Source organism: Lolium rigidum, chromosome 1, assembly GCF_022539505.1.
Source record: "Lolium rigidum isolate FL_2022 chromosome 1, APGP_CSIRO_Lrig_0.1, whole genome shotgun sequence".
Lineage (NCBI taxonomy): Eukaryota > Viridiplantae > Streptophyta > Magnoliopsida > Poales > Poaceae > Lolium > Lolium rigidum.
Window position 1 is genome coordinate 285,398,490 of NC_061508.1, and position 17,050 is coordinate 285,415,539.

Genomic DNA, 17,050 nt, shown 5'->3' on the forward strand with positions numbered 1-17,050 from the left:
TTTCCCTCAGGGAAAGCAGAAATTGAAAACGGTAAGACATGTCCAATATTTGTTTTTCCTCTTTATATGATGCAAAATTATCTCATGCTCAATATTTGTTTGCCTTCTTGGCTTGTTCTTGCGAACTCTTGAGGCAAAGCTTTTATCTCCATTTATCTCCATTTAGAAAAAAAACAAAGAAACATCCACACAGCACTGTTCATACAGCAAGTTCAGAGGTGGAGAGCGAGTTGCAGATTCCACGGTGCACCACCAGTGAACAGAAGGAAATCAAAATAACAAACGACAGGGACACAGAACTGCATAAACCGGTGAACTTCGAAATGACCACGCCTCAGGTGAAATTTCAACACGATATGGCCAATAATGTTAAGGCAGATCCACATTTCAGAACTCGCATTGCATAAGGTGCATTACATTACAGTGGATTGTACACCAGGCTGGATTATCCAGCTTATTATTGCCGAAACAACTCACCAGTATCTTAAGCATTACACGATAATACATATTTACATCAACACACACATATCGATGTATACACACAAAACCCATCTTGAGCTACTACACCCCACCCTAGGGAAAAGAATTGCTTGGAGCACACAAAACTGGCTATCTACACCAACTTGATGAGCAAAACTAGCCTAGGGTTAGAGCATATCACTGCAAGCTATACAAATGCCACTGAAACAACACACCGAACATCCATAGAAGTCCCGGACCAGCCGTCTGTGAGTCATTACAAGGAGAGCACAGGTGTCCTGCGAAACGAACAACTGAAGCTTCTATGGCGAACAGGCTAATGCTCACTCACTTGTTACCCTGAAAATGTTAAGGCTCTTTGTTGAGATGCGGTATATAATATGTCACAACACATATATATGTAGAGGGACTGAAGTGTTACATGGATGGCAGATGGTGACTCTGAGATCCAAGACTTCCCATGCTTCCGGACTTGGTATCGTCTTCATCAGAACCATACGACGAGAGCAAATTCCGCTACAATCAGAGGGTGAATGAATCAATTAGATTTTCAGAACAGCACATCAGAATAAATTCATCGATGATTCGATTTTCAAAGTGTATCAACATGTGGTGTATATTGAGGGTATCGTTGGAGACCAAAAAAAGTAACATGTTTTCAGAGTTATCTAGTAATATATGTTTGTGTACTGCTTAAATGATCATACAGTATTACAAAATTATGGCAATCAATCATCACTCATCAATGTGGTCCGACCCCTCCCCGGACCCCACGCAAAGCAGGAGCTTCATGCACCGGGCTGCCCAATCGTCACTCATCAATGAAATGCTAGAGAAGAGATGGACGTTCTTCAGCACAAGTTAATAGTTCACAGGTAACTGCTGAATTGAGAACTACCAGGAAGTTCAGAAACATATTCTGATTGCAATCCTTAGTATAATATATGTGTCAAGGTAGGGACAAGTATTATTCACTGAAGTTACAAGATTTTGTACCACCAAGAACTTGTGGGGCAGTCTAATGAAATTACCTAGTTAATTAACATTTTTAAAAAAAAAATATCTACTACAAACATGGAACAAAATTTCAGCTAAAAAGAAACATGGAACACTGGCTAGAAGACCATTTCAATTATTTCTGTGAAGTGCAGAAATAGAATACCAAAGAGTTACATGGTAACAAGATGGTGATATTAATATCTGAAAACACTATTATCACCGGAATCACTGAGCTGACTAAAAGGAATGGCAAACCATAATTACAGTACTGTAGAAGCATTTGAACACACCATAAGATGTTGAAAGAGAAGACAAAGCTTACATGGGCCTCAAAGTCTGGGCTAGTCAAGTTCATCGATAGATTTCTCATCAGCAGCAGTACCTGCAGATTAGTCCACTCAACAGATCAATATTTATCACCAGTGAAACAACAAAGTTAGTGCAAACAAATACAATAATCATATTCATAGTGATGAGATACATGAATGGGTAACAATGAAATGCAGTAAACGTGAAACTAAACCAAAAGGGAAGAAAGGACTCAGGAGTCAGAACTCAGGACAGTGTAAAAAATAAGGCAAGGAGAACAGAGGTCAAACACAAATGCATGCAGTCAAAAAACAATATTGTGTATCTGGATGATTTTATCAACTGGTTTTTTATCAACGAAATTGGGTTGATATTTCTTAAATTTGCAAGAGCACTGTGAAATGTTAGGACCATGACACTTATCTAACATCATCACTGCAAGATTTTGTGAACTCTAGAACATTGTAAGTGATATTTTATGTTCAAACCATGCTCTCAAAGAGAGTTGCAAAGTTTACAACAGCACCTCAACGTTGCACTCTATTTACTATCAGTATCATATATAATCAAAAGGCATGACTACTGACTCTTCTTTGAGTCAACAACTGTTTCATAAACAATAACGAAAGTAGCAAAATGAGACTGTAGTAACACATAGAGGCATAGAGAAGATAGTGCCATTTAAATAGGAAGGCATATAATTGTGAAATGGCAAAGCTTTTTAAAAGTAGACACTCCAGAAGACGTACCGTTTCCACATCAATTGGATCCATCGCCTTTAACCTCTGCAAATGTCCACTCTTATCTGGATCGAATACGCTTCCAAGGAAGTTGTATACTTGTGCAAAATCTGGCATAGCTGTGTGTGTAACCACGGAGCAACAAAAGTAAGGATACAGCGATAGAAGCCGACTCTAGTTTCCCAACGATATCTCTACTCCAGGGGATATTTATCATTGCATTAAATTATCATATATGTTGAGAACTAAGCTGATGGCCTAGATAACTGTTGCCAGGATGGATTTGCATACTGTACGCTGCATAATTGAAAACTCACCACGGAGTGGAGGAGGCGCATTTTCTTGTTCAACTGCTTCAGAAGTTGGCCAGGTCCCAGATTGGCTCTCTATGCTACTAGAGCAGTTATTTGTTGCAACAGCACCTGGACATATCAAAATTGCAAACCTTAGCATTTCCTCCACGAGCCATTAGTATTCAATCAAGAAAATGACAATAGTACATAACAGACCTTGCGTATGACTTCCACTCAAAGGTTGAACAAGAGCATTGTCCCATGAAGGTGCCATGGCATTTGTATTGTTGTTTGGAACAACCATAGATGCATCCATAGACATAACAGCATCCTGATCCTGATGATGATGAGGAGGAGGAGGTAGTTGCTGTGACACAGCAGCTTGCGATGCTGCAGGGGTTACATTAATTTTAGTTTTCTAAAAAACAAAAAGTTACGCTTGAGATGCAAATGGCAAGTATCACCTTTAGAGGCTTTCTGTGGATATGGGTGGGCCGCCTTACGCTTCGGCCGGGGTGGGGGCAAATGCTCCCCTGTACCATTCTTCTGAACCTTTAAGAAGTACTTCTGCGCATGACTCCTTATCTGCAACAGGGAATGCGCAGTATGTCAAGAGGATTTAGCTCAATGATTTTATTAAATATTACTTTGTATTATAGTTTGTCATCTAGTATTCAACACTTCAAATAGAACTCAACTCGTTTCACTTAAAGGTGTGTGTTGCACAGAAGGGCATAACTAGAAGTCTAAAACATTCAATATTGATCAAATTGTGCAGTAAACATTTGGAACGGCGGGTAAAAGGAAATACTATGATAGCTACTACAAACTATACCTGTATCACAGTTTTTGAGCCAACAAATGCTTCTATCTTTTTCCAATCACGATCAAACCTATAGCAGAAAAAAAGGGAGAGGCAGAATTTTAAGTTAGTTATATGCTCGCTCACTCCTATAACTAACAGGACTAAACAGACAAAAAAGAAGAGGCCATTTTGAGTTAGTCATATGCTCGCTTACTCCTATACCTAAGAGGACATAAACTACTGCAGCTGAATCCCGGTTTTTTTGCTGTTTCCAGCTGCGCAGATACAGCATCTACTCCAAACAAACCCAAAAGTAGCTAAAATATGGCAGTGCGAGTAAATAATCAAGCACCCGCATCCCATAACCCTGGGTTGGGGTGACAACAATTGGACATTAATGACATCCATCTCAAATCCCTTGAAACAACAAGCAGCCAATGGAGCACGCATATATCAGACTAAACGGCGCACCCTTACCTAGCTCCAACATTGTTACCACATTTCAGCCCGAAAGTGAATCTAAACCCAAGATCCTGTGAATTACCCAAAACGCTAGTCATGGATGGAAGTGCCGGGGCAAGTTTAACGAAAAATCCCACCATTCAATTCGGCCAACAAGCCAGCCGAACCAGCAATCGAATCGCACCACTGGAGAAAACAAGTTTCAAGATGGTAAAAAAGGGAGAGGCAGATTTTAATTTAGTTATATGCTCGCTCACTCCTAGAACTAACAGGACTAAAGACAGCTAACAGAAAAAAAGAAGGAAGAGACCATTCTAAGTTAGTTATATGCTCGCTCACTCCTATTACTAACCGGACTAAAGAAGCTAACAGAAAAAAAAAAAGGAAGAGACCATTCTAAGGTAATTATATGCTCGCTCACTCACTAACAGGACTAAAGACAGCTAACAGCAAAAAAGAAGGAAGAGGCCATTCTAAGTTAACTAACAGGACTAAAGACAGCTAACAGAAAAAAGTAAGGAAGAGACCATTGTAAGTTAGTTATACGCTCACTCACTCCTATAACTAACAGGACTAAAGACAGCTAACAGAAAAAAAGAAGGAAGAGACCATTCTAAGTTAGTTATATGCTCGCTCACTCCTATTACTAACCGGACTAAAGAAGCTAACAGAAAAAAAAAAGGAAGAGACCATTCTAAGGTAATTATATGCTCGCTCACTCACTAACAGGACTAAAGACAGCTAACAGCAAAAAAGAAGGAAGAGGCCATTCTAAGTTAACTAACAGGACTAAAGACAGCTAACAGAAAAAAGTAAGGAAGAGACCATTGTAAGTTAGTTATACGCTCACTCACTCCTATAACTAACAGGACTAAAGACAGCTAACAGAAAAAAAGAAGGAAGAGGCCACTCTAACTTAGTTATATGCTCGCTCACTCCTATAACTAACCGGACTAAAGACAGCTAACAGAAAAAAAGGAAGGAAGAGGCCATTCTAAGTTAGTTATATGCTCGCTCACTCCTATAACCAACAGGACTAAACACAAACTATTGAAGCTGACCCCTTAATCAGATAGATACAGTTTTCCTGCTCTTGGTAGCTGTAGTCATACATCATCTACTCTAAACAGACGGAGAACGGGAGAAGTAGCTAAAATTATTATGCCATAACGCTGGTGTTACAATAAATAACCAAGCGCCCGCATCCCGTAACGCAACCCTGGGGTTACAGCGATTGGACATTGATCGCATCCATCTCAAATCCCTTGAAACCGCAAGCAGGCAATGGAGTGGGCTTATAGCAGACTGAACGGCGCACCTGCTGCTGCTTCCCCTTGCCTAGCTGCGTCATTCTTTCCTACCTACCACATTTCAGCCAGGAAATGAATCTGAACCCGAGATTATGTGAACTGCCCAAAATGCTAGTCACGGATTGATGTGCCCCGGGCAAGTTTAGCGGGTTCTGCGAAAATCCTACCGTTCTATTCGGCCAACAAGCCCAGCCGTAACAGCAATCGAATCGCTCCACTGGAAAAAAATGTTTCAAGATGGTAAAAATTCGACCTTGAGCTGACCAGATGCACAGGACCGAATAAATCCCCACGGCCGACACACGAGACGCGCGGAGAAACGTACTCGCCGAATCCCAATCCGACGGAAGACCAGCGGACTCACTGAACTCGGAGCGAGGGTAGAGGCGTAGGGGAGGGGGCGGGAGGGGAGATTGGGGGAACGGAACTCACAGCTGCAGGGCCTCGAGGAACTTGTCGTGCTCGGGCTCCGTCCAGCTCTCCCTGGACTTGGTGATGGTGTATGGCTTCCTCACCTTGGTGGCCTCCGCCGCCGCCGCCGAAGCCGACGCTGACGGCACGGCCATCGGCGCCGCCAGCTGCTGCTTCTGCTTCTGTTTCCCTCCGCCGCCGTCCCCGCCGCCGCCGCCGACGGGCGCCGCGGCCGCGGCCTCGAGCGGGTTGGGCGTCGTGCTCATCGACACCATCCGCCGGCGGGCCGCGAATCCGAATCCGAACTGTAGGAGTAGCTAGGGTTTCCGCGACGAGATGCGGCTGCTGGCTGGTGGCGCTGGGGAGATGGAATGGAATGGTGGGGTCTGGAGCTGGACGGGTCACACTTTGCTGGTGTGGCGCGCGTGTCAGGGAGAAATGGGCCTGGACATAGTACGATGCGATGCGGGTCGATGGCTGCCTCTATACGCTTCGGGGTTGTTCGGCTGCGGTCCGGAGGGCCGCCCGTGGCCACAAGCGTGTCCTGGTCGGTCGGCTCGCGTTACCCGATGCTACACGTGTACCGGTGGCGTGCGGCCGCGGCGCCGGGAATGGTGCGCCTCCGAAAGTCTCTTGTGCTGTGTTTGGATGCACTGAATTGAGCTTCGAATTGAATTGGCAATGGAATACCAAATCAACCAATTCAATGGAATACCATAATTGTTGTTTGGATGCGCATGGCATTTGTTTGCAGAATCAATAGAACAATGGAATTCTAAAACCTGTTTGGATGCACATTGTGTGGAATTGATTTTTTTTTACTTTGAACAATATATATTGTGTAATATGAATGAAAATAAACATGTACATCCGAATGTTTCAATAATATTTGTCACATAACATGTTTTATTTCGAGATGAACAAAAAAAACGAGAAAAATTTCTGAAAAAATGAGTTGGATCCGGATCGGGAGGCAGACGGTGCCACCTTCGTCGGTGGCGTCGACCCGGGGCTACACCGCCGACCTCCCCGAGGAGCTCCGGCCGTCGTCTTTGGCCTGCTCGGCTCCGGCGACCGCAAGCGCTGCTCCCTCGTGTGTCGCCGCTGGCTCGCCGCCGAGGCCGCCTCGCGCCTCCGCCTCGCCTTCGACGCGCGGGCCCCGCTCCTCGCCGCGGCCCTCGGGATCCTCGACCGCTTCTCCGCCGTCTCCAACCTCGCGCTCAAGTGCGACCGCCGCGCCGAGAGCGTCGGCGACCCGACCCTGGTCCTCGTCGCGCACCGCCTCGGCCCCGGCCAGCGCCGCCTCAAGCTCCGCTCCCTCCGCGCCGTAACCGATGTCGGGGTCGACGCGCTCACCTCCGCCGCCGTTAACCTCCGCAAGCTCTCCGTCGGGTCGTGCGCGGGCAGGAGCGAGGCGGGCATGAGCGAAGCGTTCCTCGGCTCTCCAATTCGGAGCCAATACGGAGGTCCGACCCTCTGAATTGGTACCCAGGTAAGTTAGCCGCGCGGGGGTGCCCTCGGAATTGGTCCGACGATTCCAGGATCCAATACCGAGCGCAACCAAACAACGGAATTCGGCTATTTGGACCTCAATTCCAATTCCGAGCCTCAATTCAGTGCAACCAAACAGAGCATTGGGGTTCTCCCCGTTCTCGTCTGCGCTGGCCAGCCCGCGGCCCGCCACCGTTCGATCTAACGGCATCTCCAACCCTGCGACCCGAACGGACGCGCTGGACGGTCCGTTTTAGCCGTTTCGGTGGCCGCGTAGACACCCGGACAGCGTCCCGCGTTCGCGTGTTTGTTTGGATCGCACGCTGCGTCCAACGCGGTGATCCAAAAAGCCGTCATGTGATTCGTCTTCAACGCGCGGCGCTGCGTCATGGCAGGCCTCGACGGGACAGCAATGGCGGGCGGCAGAACGCGCGGGAAAGTTTCCGCGCGCACTAGGCTTTCCACGCGCGCGAAAAGGCCATGGGGCGCGCTCGCGTCCAAGTTTCCCGCCAAGACCGCCGGCTATAAAAGACGACGCCGGCCTCACAGACCTCACATTCGCTCCGCCGTCCTCTCTCCCTCTTACTTCTCCGGCACCCTCTACACCTCCATCGCCATGCCGCGCACCCTGCAGGCCACGTGGGCCAAGCTCTCCCTCGCCGCCCGGGCCAGGTTCCCGCGGACGGAGGAGGAGGAGCGGGCGGACGCGCGTTGGGTCGCCAACGAAGAGGCGCTCCGCGTCGCTGCCGAGGGGACGACAAAGAAGGAAGAGGACGCAGAGCTGGTGGAGGCGGCCGCGGACGGCTGGTACGAGGCCGCGCAGGAGGAGGCGGAGCCCGCCGCGCAGGAGGAGCCCGTCGACGCTGCCGACTTGTTCGACGACCTCGCGTTGGCCAACATCAACGTCGCCATCGAGGAGCGTCTCGCCGACCTCACGCGCGCGTGACGAAGGAGCACGAGGCCACCTGTCGGGCCGGCCGCCGCCGTTTAGGCGACCTCCTCGGCCAAAAGAGCCAGCTCCTCGCTATGCGAGCAGCCCACCACCTTATGCAGCTGCCCTCGCCCGAGCGGTGCACCGGGAGGCTACTGCGTCGGTGGAGCGCGGCCGCCAAGAGCGCATGCGCCGTCGGGAGGAGAACCGCTGCGGTGACCCAGCATACCACTGCATGTTGTAGTATACAAGTCGTTGATATGATCTTTATGAAGGGACTTCTTCACAAATATCACATCCCTCAGAGTGGTACAACAGAAATATTGCAGGTCATAACAATCAAGATTATATTACAATCACAGCCATAACAAGTTGGTATTCTCACAGGTCCGATGAGAACACCCTAAGATACTACTTAAGTTCATTACAAGCCAGCAGAAATAGTAAAATGAGCTCAGCAACTTATTTAGGTAGTTTCTACGCTGCTCGGTTCTATGTCACTAGGGTATGACACTACTCCTCCGCCTCATTGTTGTCGGGCCCGTAGACTATCCCATAGTCCACGCCTTCCACTCCTCCCGACAGATCAGGTTCTTCATAGACCAGCTCGTAGTCGCCTTCCGGTGTTCCGTCAGTGGCCTCCACCTCATTATCACAGTCTAGCAAAGGTGTCGAAAGAAAGTGAGTACAGAGGTACTCAGCAAGCTCAAAAGGAAAAATGTGTTTGATGCACTAGCTACGACCATTGATCAGGAAATCTCCGGTCAATGCATGTTTCGCAAACATTTCTTCAAAAGGTTTATTTTATTCAGAAAACTATGTCTGCCAGTCTTCACAGGTTGAACAGAACTTCATGGAGTTCCTTTCCTGCCGCGTTTGTAGTTCCCTTCCCGGAACAAGGAGTGACTGCTACAGTTTGATACCCTCTCCAGAGGTGCGTTACCTTTTCCGATAAGAGAACTTATCCTTGATACCAACCGAGACGCGTTTCTCGTTCACACCTCTTTGGTGTGGGGTCAGGTGTAAGATCCAAACCAATCACTACCTTCTCCGCGACCTTGCATACCCACCCTTTTGTTCACCCGTACATCCGCGGTAGATATCTCCCGCTCATACGGCTTTACCCCCGATGTACGTCGGACAATCCCTCATAGACGATAGAGCCTCTCATCCACACAAATGGGGATTTTAAAAGATTTCCCAACCTACTGCAGTGTTATCCCAACACCCAGCCAGGCTCCACTAGGTCCGTTGATATGCAAGAGGGAAAAGATACAGCTAACTTCCCTAGAGCCATTATAGATCTTATGGTTAACGCGAATTGTACGGCACTAGAATCACTAGACAGCATTGGTAATTAGTCCTAGATTAATAGAACCCTTGCAATGAAACCTCCACCATATCAACACATACCATGGTTTTATTGCCCACCACATAATCATATTCATAATTGGAAAATTGTGTTTGGGAGCGCCCAGACCACGCCCACCCCCTTGGCTCAGGGAAGCAGACGCCCCGCGCTGCGGGCATCCATCTCCATCGGTTGTGGGAAGCGCTTGACGTCGGACCGTCCGTACACCCATGAAGCGCTGCCGGCCTCTTCAACGTTCTACTTGAAAGTATCACTCACCCACATGTCAGTCCTCGGTCCAACCTCTGCCCCTATCTTTTTAGCATCATGCGTACTACATGTTTGATGGAATGCTCATGGAGTCATGGTACAACTAAGGCCATGGGATTAGTATTTGTCATCTGGTATCAATTGTGTAGGCGGTCCATGCCAGCAGCAGAGTTTCCCTTTTCATATAGTGTAAATTGACAAACTGAATTTTAAAGCTAATACTACTAGCATGTGCAAGCTTTCCATATATATGTTAACAAATTGGGAGATGAATATCTAAGTCACGTATTATGTAACATTGTGTCATTGTGACCCATTTTCTGTAGGTTGTGGTTGAAAAAAAAATGGGGAGATGAAGTATCCAGGTTGAGGTTTCATTTTTCAACTACAAATATCTTTGTTAATCAGGTGATGTTCCGTCCATCTTTGATTGTGAAATAAATCTATCTATACCTCTTCTTCTACAGTGGAAAATCATGTACTTTCAACAGGGGATTATGTTTCACTTGGGGTGTATGGACTAATTCTATTTATTGTGCCTCAAGTAAAAATGCCGATGAATCCTGTGAAATTGTACTTTCAATCTGGTGAATATTTGGACCATCTTAGGAGATACTAGCCACCATAGCAATGTTTTATCTAATGGAAAAGGTCATCTATTTGATCAAATGCATTTTGAAGCTTGTAAATCAAATGGATTGGGGCATACAATACATGTTACTACGCGCTTGCATATTTGAGACCATCTTACCTGAAAAACTGCTTGGTTGGCTTACTAATGTGCATTTGCTTTAATAGTTAATTATCTTGTAAAATGTGATTAACAGGATGATGGGCTAGAAATCATTTTGAAAGTAGTGGGTGTATTTAAAAAATCTGGCGGACAACATGAATTAGGATTGCATGGATTCACTCTGTGAGTTCTTCGTGGAAACCATTTCCGAAGGCAAGCTTTATATATCATTTTTCTCTTACACTTTGTGGTGTTTGTTTAGCTAGCAATCAAAATTTTGTATTGATCTGCTTTTCGGTCTTGGTTTTTTTTAGCAGAACTAATGCAGGCTTAAGCAGTTCCGAACACAACTTTCTTATCATGGTCTCTTCCGGCGCTTGCTGTCATACTACTTACTGATCTGGTAAGATCTATGAAAACAAAATACATGAGCAAGGTTCGTATATCTTTGTTGTCTTGTGATATGATACAAATCAGATGGGCTAACGCCGTCGAAGGCCATTATATAATTTTTTTTTTGCATATATCTTTCATTCAAGTCCTTTTGAGCTCTCTTTTTGCAAAGTATGTACCATAAAGCTTACAAGATAGGTACTCAGTTACTGCTGCTTGGCATATCAGATTAACAACTAATAAATGTCATATCTCTATAAGTTTATATGGGGAGATTAAAGGAAATGGCTATTTTGCTAGGAATGCTGTGTTTCCCCACAAAATACTTTGGATTTTAAATCTGGAGCGCACGATGTAGTATATGATTATACTAGGTGCTAAATTGATATCTGCTTCATTAGATAATGTCTTAGGTGTTTAATGTTGATATGTGTTATATCTAAACCTTGTCCGAAATATATGTCTTCACTCTGACCTCGATGAGACTTCAACTGTATTAGCAATCAACAACAGTCACTAGATTAAATTCATCAATTTAAAGGGAGCATATGGTTTCTGCCGCTTGAGCTAGCGTTATATGTTTTTTATAAGTTGTATATGTATTGCTCCCTAATATCCATATTAATCATCACTGGTTTAGTACAAAGTTTTACTAAAACATCGACAACTAATATAGATCGGAGGGAGTACAAAACATTGTTAAGTGAGTGAGGTTTACTAGAATGGCAAGTGTTATTTTCAACCGAATTGCCAAGCGAGTAATGGTAAAAGTTGTATACTTGGTACGATGAAACTGGTTGTTTTTTCTAATAGTAACCTTATATAGTAATGAAAGCATTGCACCTCATATGGACAGATACAATTTCTCGCTTTTCTGGTGTTGCTTTGAGCCTTTAATTGGCCACTGCGAGCATGCTACTTCCCTGCTATAGTGAATTTAGTATTGATTGATATGAATTTGTAAGTAACAATGTTTCTCTTTTTTTTCGAAATGGGGAATAAAACCCCGGCTTCTGCATCATGATGATGCACACGGCCTTTTATTAAACGTACTTGTAACTTTAGAATTGATTTTGCAAATTAAGCAGTGCATTAGCAAGTGAGATTTGCATGAGTCGAAGCAGCCGACAGCTTGAGATCCAACACAATATCGGGAGAGCTCATTGCATGACCAGGAGAAATGTAGGAAGACAACAAAGTGAGGGGGTAAAGAATAGATGCACAACGATAGTTTGGAGAGGATGACTAGGTAAAAACTACACAAGCTTATGCTTAATGGCTCTTAATTTTTTTTCCCGTACCACATGTTTTTTGTGTGGAAGTTAACATTTTGTTTACACACTTCTCTAGGTATATTTATAAGGATTTTCAAGCTGCTTATACAATCTCTTTGAGGACCAAGCCCAATATCATAGAAACCTCATTCGAGGACCAAGTCCAGCATCATGGGTTGCCTTCAAGTTTTCAATCTCTTTGAGGAGCAAGGTTAAACTTAGCCTGCTGCTCTTCAGTTCATTTATATCTGTGGATGGATGGTAGCACGAGTTTATAGGTATGGCTATTCTGATGTATATTGTTGTCTCTACCTAAAATTCTAACAGATGCGAAGATATTGATAATTGCTTGACATGCTACATTGCTCATCATATGACGCTGTAGAATTTTTCATCCCATTCAGACTGCATGTTGGCTTAAGTATCATGAATTGTAATTTTCTCCACATAGTTATTGCATATTCAGTCTTATCCTCTGTACATCCCTCAAGCTGAACTCAAAATATGGTAAAAACGTTCTATTATTAGTTCAGGAATGTTTCTGTTGAATAGGTAGCACTTTTCGTTTTAAAAAAACAATCCAATTTTCTGACTTTTGATTTAGTTTCTTCACAAGAAAGTTATTGTAAATACTTGGCCTCATACAAATAAAATTGCTTAGTTATCTTGGTTCAGTGGCATAATTTCATCAGTTTGAGATGCACATTAGCTTATAAGATATTCAATACTTTGAGTTGTATAAAATATTTTACAATAAAATCCCTCAGCCAAGCTAATAGTGATATGGTAAGTAGCATTTGGTGATGGAAAGGCGCTGAAGAAGATTTGTTGTTTGAATTTTAAATCCGTTATATTTTCGAGAATCATGTCTGTAATGCAAGCAACAATGAACAAAATGATTATTCATGCAATCTGGTAATACATATTTAGTTCTAAGGCACTTACTTTGTGGTCATTATGAGTGTTTTTTAATACCTAAATGTGTTGCTAGGGTGCCAAGTGTGTATATGCTGATACGAATAAACTCTGATGCCATCTTGTCTGTTGATTCTGTACAAAACGAGTTTGCAATTTTGGTGTTCCTTTTATGTCTCAAAATTTCTTGTTTATATTTTTATATTTCTTCCGTTCTACCATGAAACCTTAGATTTGTGCGAACCTTGGAATATTTTTAACCAGACATATTTCGAGACACATGGGTATACTAGATGTATGAAGTCTGGTTTTGTCACATCTTATAAGTTATTAAGGGAATCTGACAAGTAATATACTCTATTTAGCTCCTTATTTCTTAGCCTTGCTCTTTGGTTGTTAATAAGAAACTGCAATTGCGTAAAAATGTCACGTATTATGAATTGGAAATTTGGGGGATAAGCTTTTCTGATGTACTACGGGTCAACTATATGCTACTTTGAAAGATTTAGCAAACCTACATCCAGGAGTGGTGGGAGGTGCAATGAGGGGAAATCCAAAAAATGGACTTGGTCAATGACCGAGGTGTTGAGCCAGGAGAAAGAGGGCGTTGCCGAGGGAAATAGCATGAGAGAGAAGAAGAACATGCTCTAAAGCTGGAGCCTGATGTTCTTCATGTGACCATCCCTTTTTTGTTGGTTTCTCTATTTATGCCAATGATGATGTGAGGGGTGTGCATATTACTCCGCAGATAAAAGTTGGGTGTTAGATGTACTTAATGGACCTTTTTTGTTTCTGTATTGAGGAGATGCAGATGTTATTCATCGTAAAGAACATGCATATATCATATTTTTTGCTATGATAATGGAAAACCCTACTAGATTTAGATGATTTTTAAAGCTTTGGTTCAAGCCAAAGATTGGAAGGTCCCACGTACATGCTTACTAGTAAGGGAGAAGTACCAAACCAATTGTCTTCCAAATCCTTTTTGGAAATTTATAGGGACCGGATGTTCAGATTTTAGAACATGGAGCAAATGAGTTGTCAGCTGTTAACCGTTGGATTTTGGAAGGGAGGGTGGATGGCAACTACAAATTAAGATCTCACCTTGCCACATGACAACTCCTGACGGGTCCGCTCCGCAGACTGGCATCCATTTTTCGTCCATCTCCTACTACCCATATACATAGTTTAAAATAGCGGGCTATTTCATTTAGCCGCAATTTTTTAGGGGCTATAAAAGGGTATAGCCGGGTTATAGCGGGCTATTCCATTTAGCCTTTTTCCAAAAAATTGAAATATTTTTGTCATATCTTACCAAAAGAAGAGGAAAACTATGACGCAAATATGATTTATGATACAACTTATTTAACTATTCAAAGCAAACAAGTATTCAGATATTCAACTCACAAGTTTTATCTAATTATACTGAACGCCATTCGAAAAACAAGAAATAAAAAATAAAAGAGAAGATAAATTCGAAATACAGGAGGTTTAGCGGCTAAATTAGAGACTAAATAGGAGCTAAATTAGGCTATAGCCGGCTATTAGCGGTTTTTCTCATTTAGCCTACAAAGGGCATAGCCGCAGCGGCGGGTCTCCTGAAAGGCTATAGCCGGGCTATAGCCAGGCTATAGCCGGCTATTTAAAACCATGCCCATATATCAGCCAATGATGTCGGTAGAGAACATTTTTGGAGAAGAGGCATGCTATTTTTTTTTACCAATATCTGTTTCCAGAGTTTTTTTTTTATCATCGTGAACTTCTTTTTGTTGATCCGGGAACCTAAGAGGCATATGTGTAGATCTCTATTGTTTGTGACCTTTTAGGCGACCAAATTCTTTAGAAACTAGTAGGTGCGAATTGGCAAAATGTATTTTGCCGTGTCCTCTAAAATCATTCCGTAAGTTTTCCATTGGTGTGTTTGTAAGATCTAGGGCGCGCGCATGCATGCACCTGGGGAGCAAGTTCGTACTGGAATCCCGCCGTTTGAGCCCGGTCCGGTAGAACTTTCACCGGCTCTACCGGAGGAATCCAAGAAGGAAATTTCCCGAATGTACCCGTCCCAGCTGCTAGCTGCCCTGCTCAGATCTGTTGATGAGATCGAGCTAGTACGTACATCAAATGACGAGTTAACTAAGATAATCTTCCCCTAACTTGCGTGAGCTAGTAGCAAAGCACATGCATGGATATGCATGACAACCAGTATGCACATGCAGCTTCGTGTCGCAAGTGAGCCGTCACATGCGTGCAGTACACACATTAGCCACGAGATCGACTGATTCGACCCGACAACTCCATTAAAACATCAAACAAGACTACAAGAGAAGCAAAAGGACAATGGTCGCAACATGGTCTATCTCGACGACTCGATCGTGGTTCGGCTGCACGCTAAGCTGTAGCTGCCCTCCCCCATCGAGCGCCTATAAAACGGACGCAGATGTATTGAGCTCATCCATCCGCGCTTACTGCTAGCTCTCTGGGACACCACCACACTCAGACTAAACTCGATCTGCATCACATCCATCCATGGCGTCTGTGAATCTCGCCGCCGCATCGCTCGCCGTCGTCCTCCTCTTATGCGCGGCGATGACGGCGACGGCGTACCAGCCCAAGCCCACGCCCACGCCCAAGCCCTACCCCACGCCCAAGCCCGAGGCCGAGGACTGCAAGAGGCAGGCCGAGTACTTCAAGAACTGCCTCCGCCTGGGCCTAGGCGAGAAGTGCTGCGGCAACGAGCGCGTCATCCCGGTGGCGGAGCGCAAGTGCTACTGCCAGGTGGAGCGGGAGGCGGAGATCGAATGCGCGATCGGGCGACGCTGCGGCGGGATCGCCGGGAAAGTCAAGGTCGCCGAGATGAAGCTCTCCTGCCTCGAGAACCTCCACTGCAAGCGCGCGTGATAGCAGCACTATGCCCACCGGATTTCCTGGCTGGTTATGCTTAGCGCACGTATTTCAATATGTATCTTCCTTCCTTGTGTACGTATCGACCTCCGAGTGTTCTGTGTGCGCTTAGCCGTGCCATTCCTATGTAAACTATGATGCTTCTGTTTCTGAACAGCATCATCGTTGGACGTTTCTACCATGAACTCCATCTTTATTAATTATTATGGATATGTCCAGTCTTCTTCTCGGGGGCGTGCATCTCGAAAATGTGTGTACTCGCTTGGTTTTTATTTATATACACCACGTTCTGGGTTTAGTTAAAGTTCAATTTTATAATTTGATAGAAAAAATTAATATTCATAATAACAAATATATATAATACAAAAATATATAATATGAATATGTACTTTCGGAAGATTCTAATGTAATAAAATTATATGTTATGGATGTCTTTTTTCATAAATATTTAGCCAAAGTTTACAACCTTGATTCTGACAAAGCCTATAACGCAAAGTAATTGTGAATGGATGGAGTATGTTTTCCTTATGTACCTTGAAGTCACACCAGATTTTGGTAGTCTTATGGATATGTCCACGAATTCACATTTACCCACACCAGATTTTGGTCGAAAGACGCATCTAACTAATGGCTGCAACGGCCGCCGGATCCGTCTGATGCCTTTTGTTGACGTGTATAAAGTAGATTGCCTAGTCCTTTCCATCAGTTCGGACTTTTGGTTCAAGTGGCTAGTGCATAAAGCTTAACATGGTATCAGAGCCCCAGGTCTCGAGTTCAAATCCTGGCTTTCACAATTTATTCTAAAAAAATCCCTGCAGCCTCCTGCCGTGTGTATCCGGCCTTCCGCTGCCTCTTTGCCTCTCTACACGTGTTGACTTGTCTTCTCGTCTTCCCGTCACACGTGAGAGGGGCTGTTGACGTGTATAAAGTAGATTGCCTAGCCCTTTCTATCAGTTCGGATTTTTGGTTCAAGTGGCTAGTG

General features: G+C 44.3%; 2 protein-coding genes across 2 annotated transcripts; one reads left to right on the plus strand and one right to left on the minus strand.

The window, feature by feature from the left end:
* Positions 1 to 385: 385 nt before the first annotated feature.
* LOC124695378 (protein REVEILLE 6-like) lies at positions 386 to 6,088 on the minus strand. The gene is made up of 9 exons (XM_047228235.1): positions 5,831 to 6,088; positions 3,657 to 3,714; positions 3,286 to 3,406; positions 3,038 to 3,211; positions 2,846 to 2,950; positions 2,538 to 2,647; positions 1,802 to 1,861; positions 902 to 996; positions 386 to 819 (listed from the first exon to the last, which is right to left on the minus strand). The coding sequence occupies exons 1-9, from the start codon at positions 6,082 to 6,084 to the stop codon at positions 804 to 806; spliced, it is 993 nt and encodes a 330-aa protein (XP_047084191.1). The 5' UTR covers positions 6,085 to 6,088; the 3' UTR covers positions 386 to 803.
* Positions 6,089 to 15,693: 9,605 nt separating this feature from the next.
* Positions 15,694 to 16,187, plus strand: LOC124683845. The gene has a single exon (XM_047218277.1). It carries the CDS (start codon positions 15,694 to 15,696, stop codon positions 16,063 to 16,065), a length of 372 nt encoding a protein of 123 aa, XP_047074233.1. The 3' UTR covers positions 16,066 to 16,187.
* The last annotated feature ends 863 nt before the right edge of the window (positions 16,188 to 17,050 follow it).

Coding starts and splice junctions, on each gene's coding strand:
- LOC124695378 (XM_047228235.1), bottom strand. CDS start 6,084: ATGGTGTCGATGAGCACGACGCCCAACCCGCTCGAGGCCGCGGCCGCG. Junction 3,715..5,830: donor TTCCTCGAGGCCCTGCAGCT/GTGAGTTCCGTT, acceptor TTTCTGCTATAG/GTTTGATCGTGATTGGAAAA. Junction 3,212..3,285: donor TCCACAGAAAGCCTCTAAAG/GTGATACTTGCC, acceptor TAACCCCTGCAG/CATCGCAAGCTGCTGTGTCA.
- LOC124683845 (XM_047218277.1), top strand. CDS start 15,694: ATGGCGTCTGTGAATCTCGCCGCCGCATCGCTCGCCGTCGTCCTCCTC.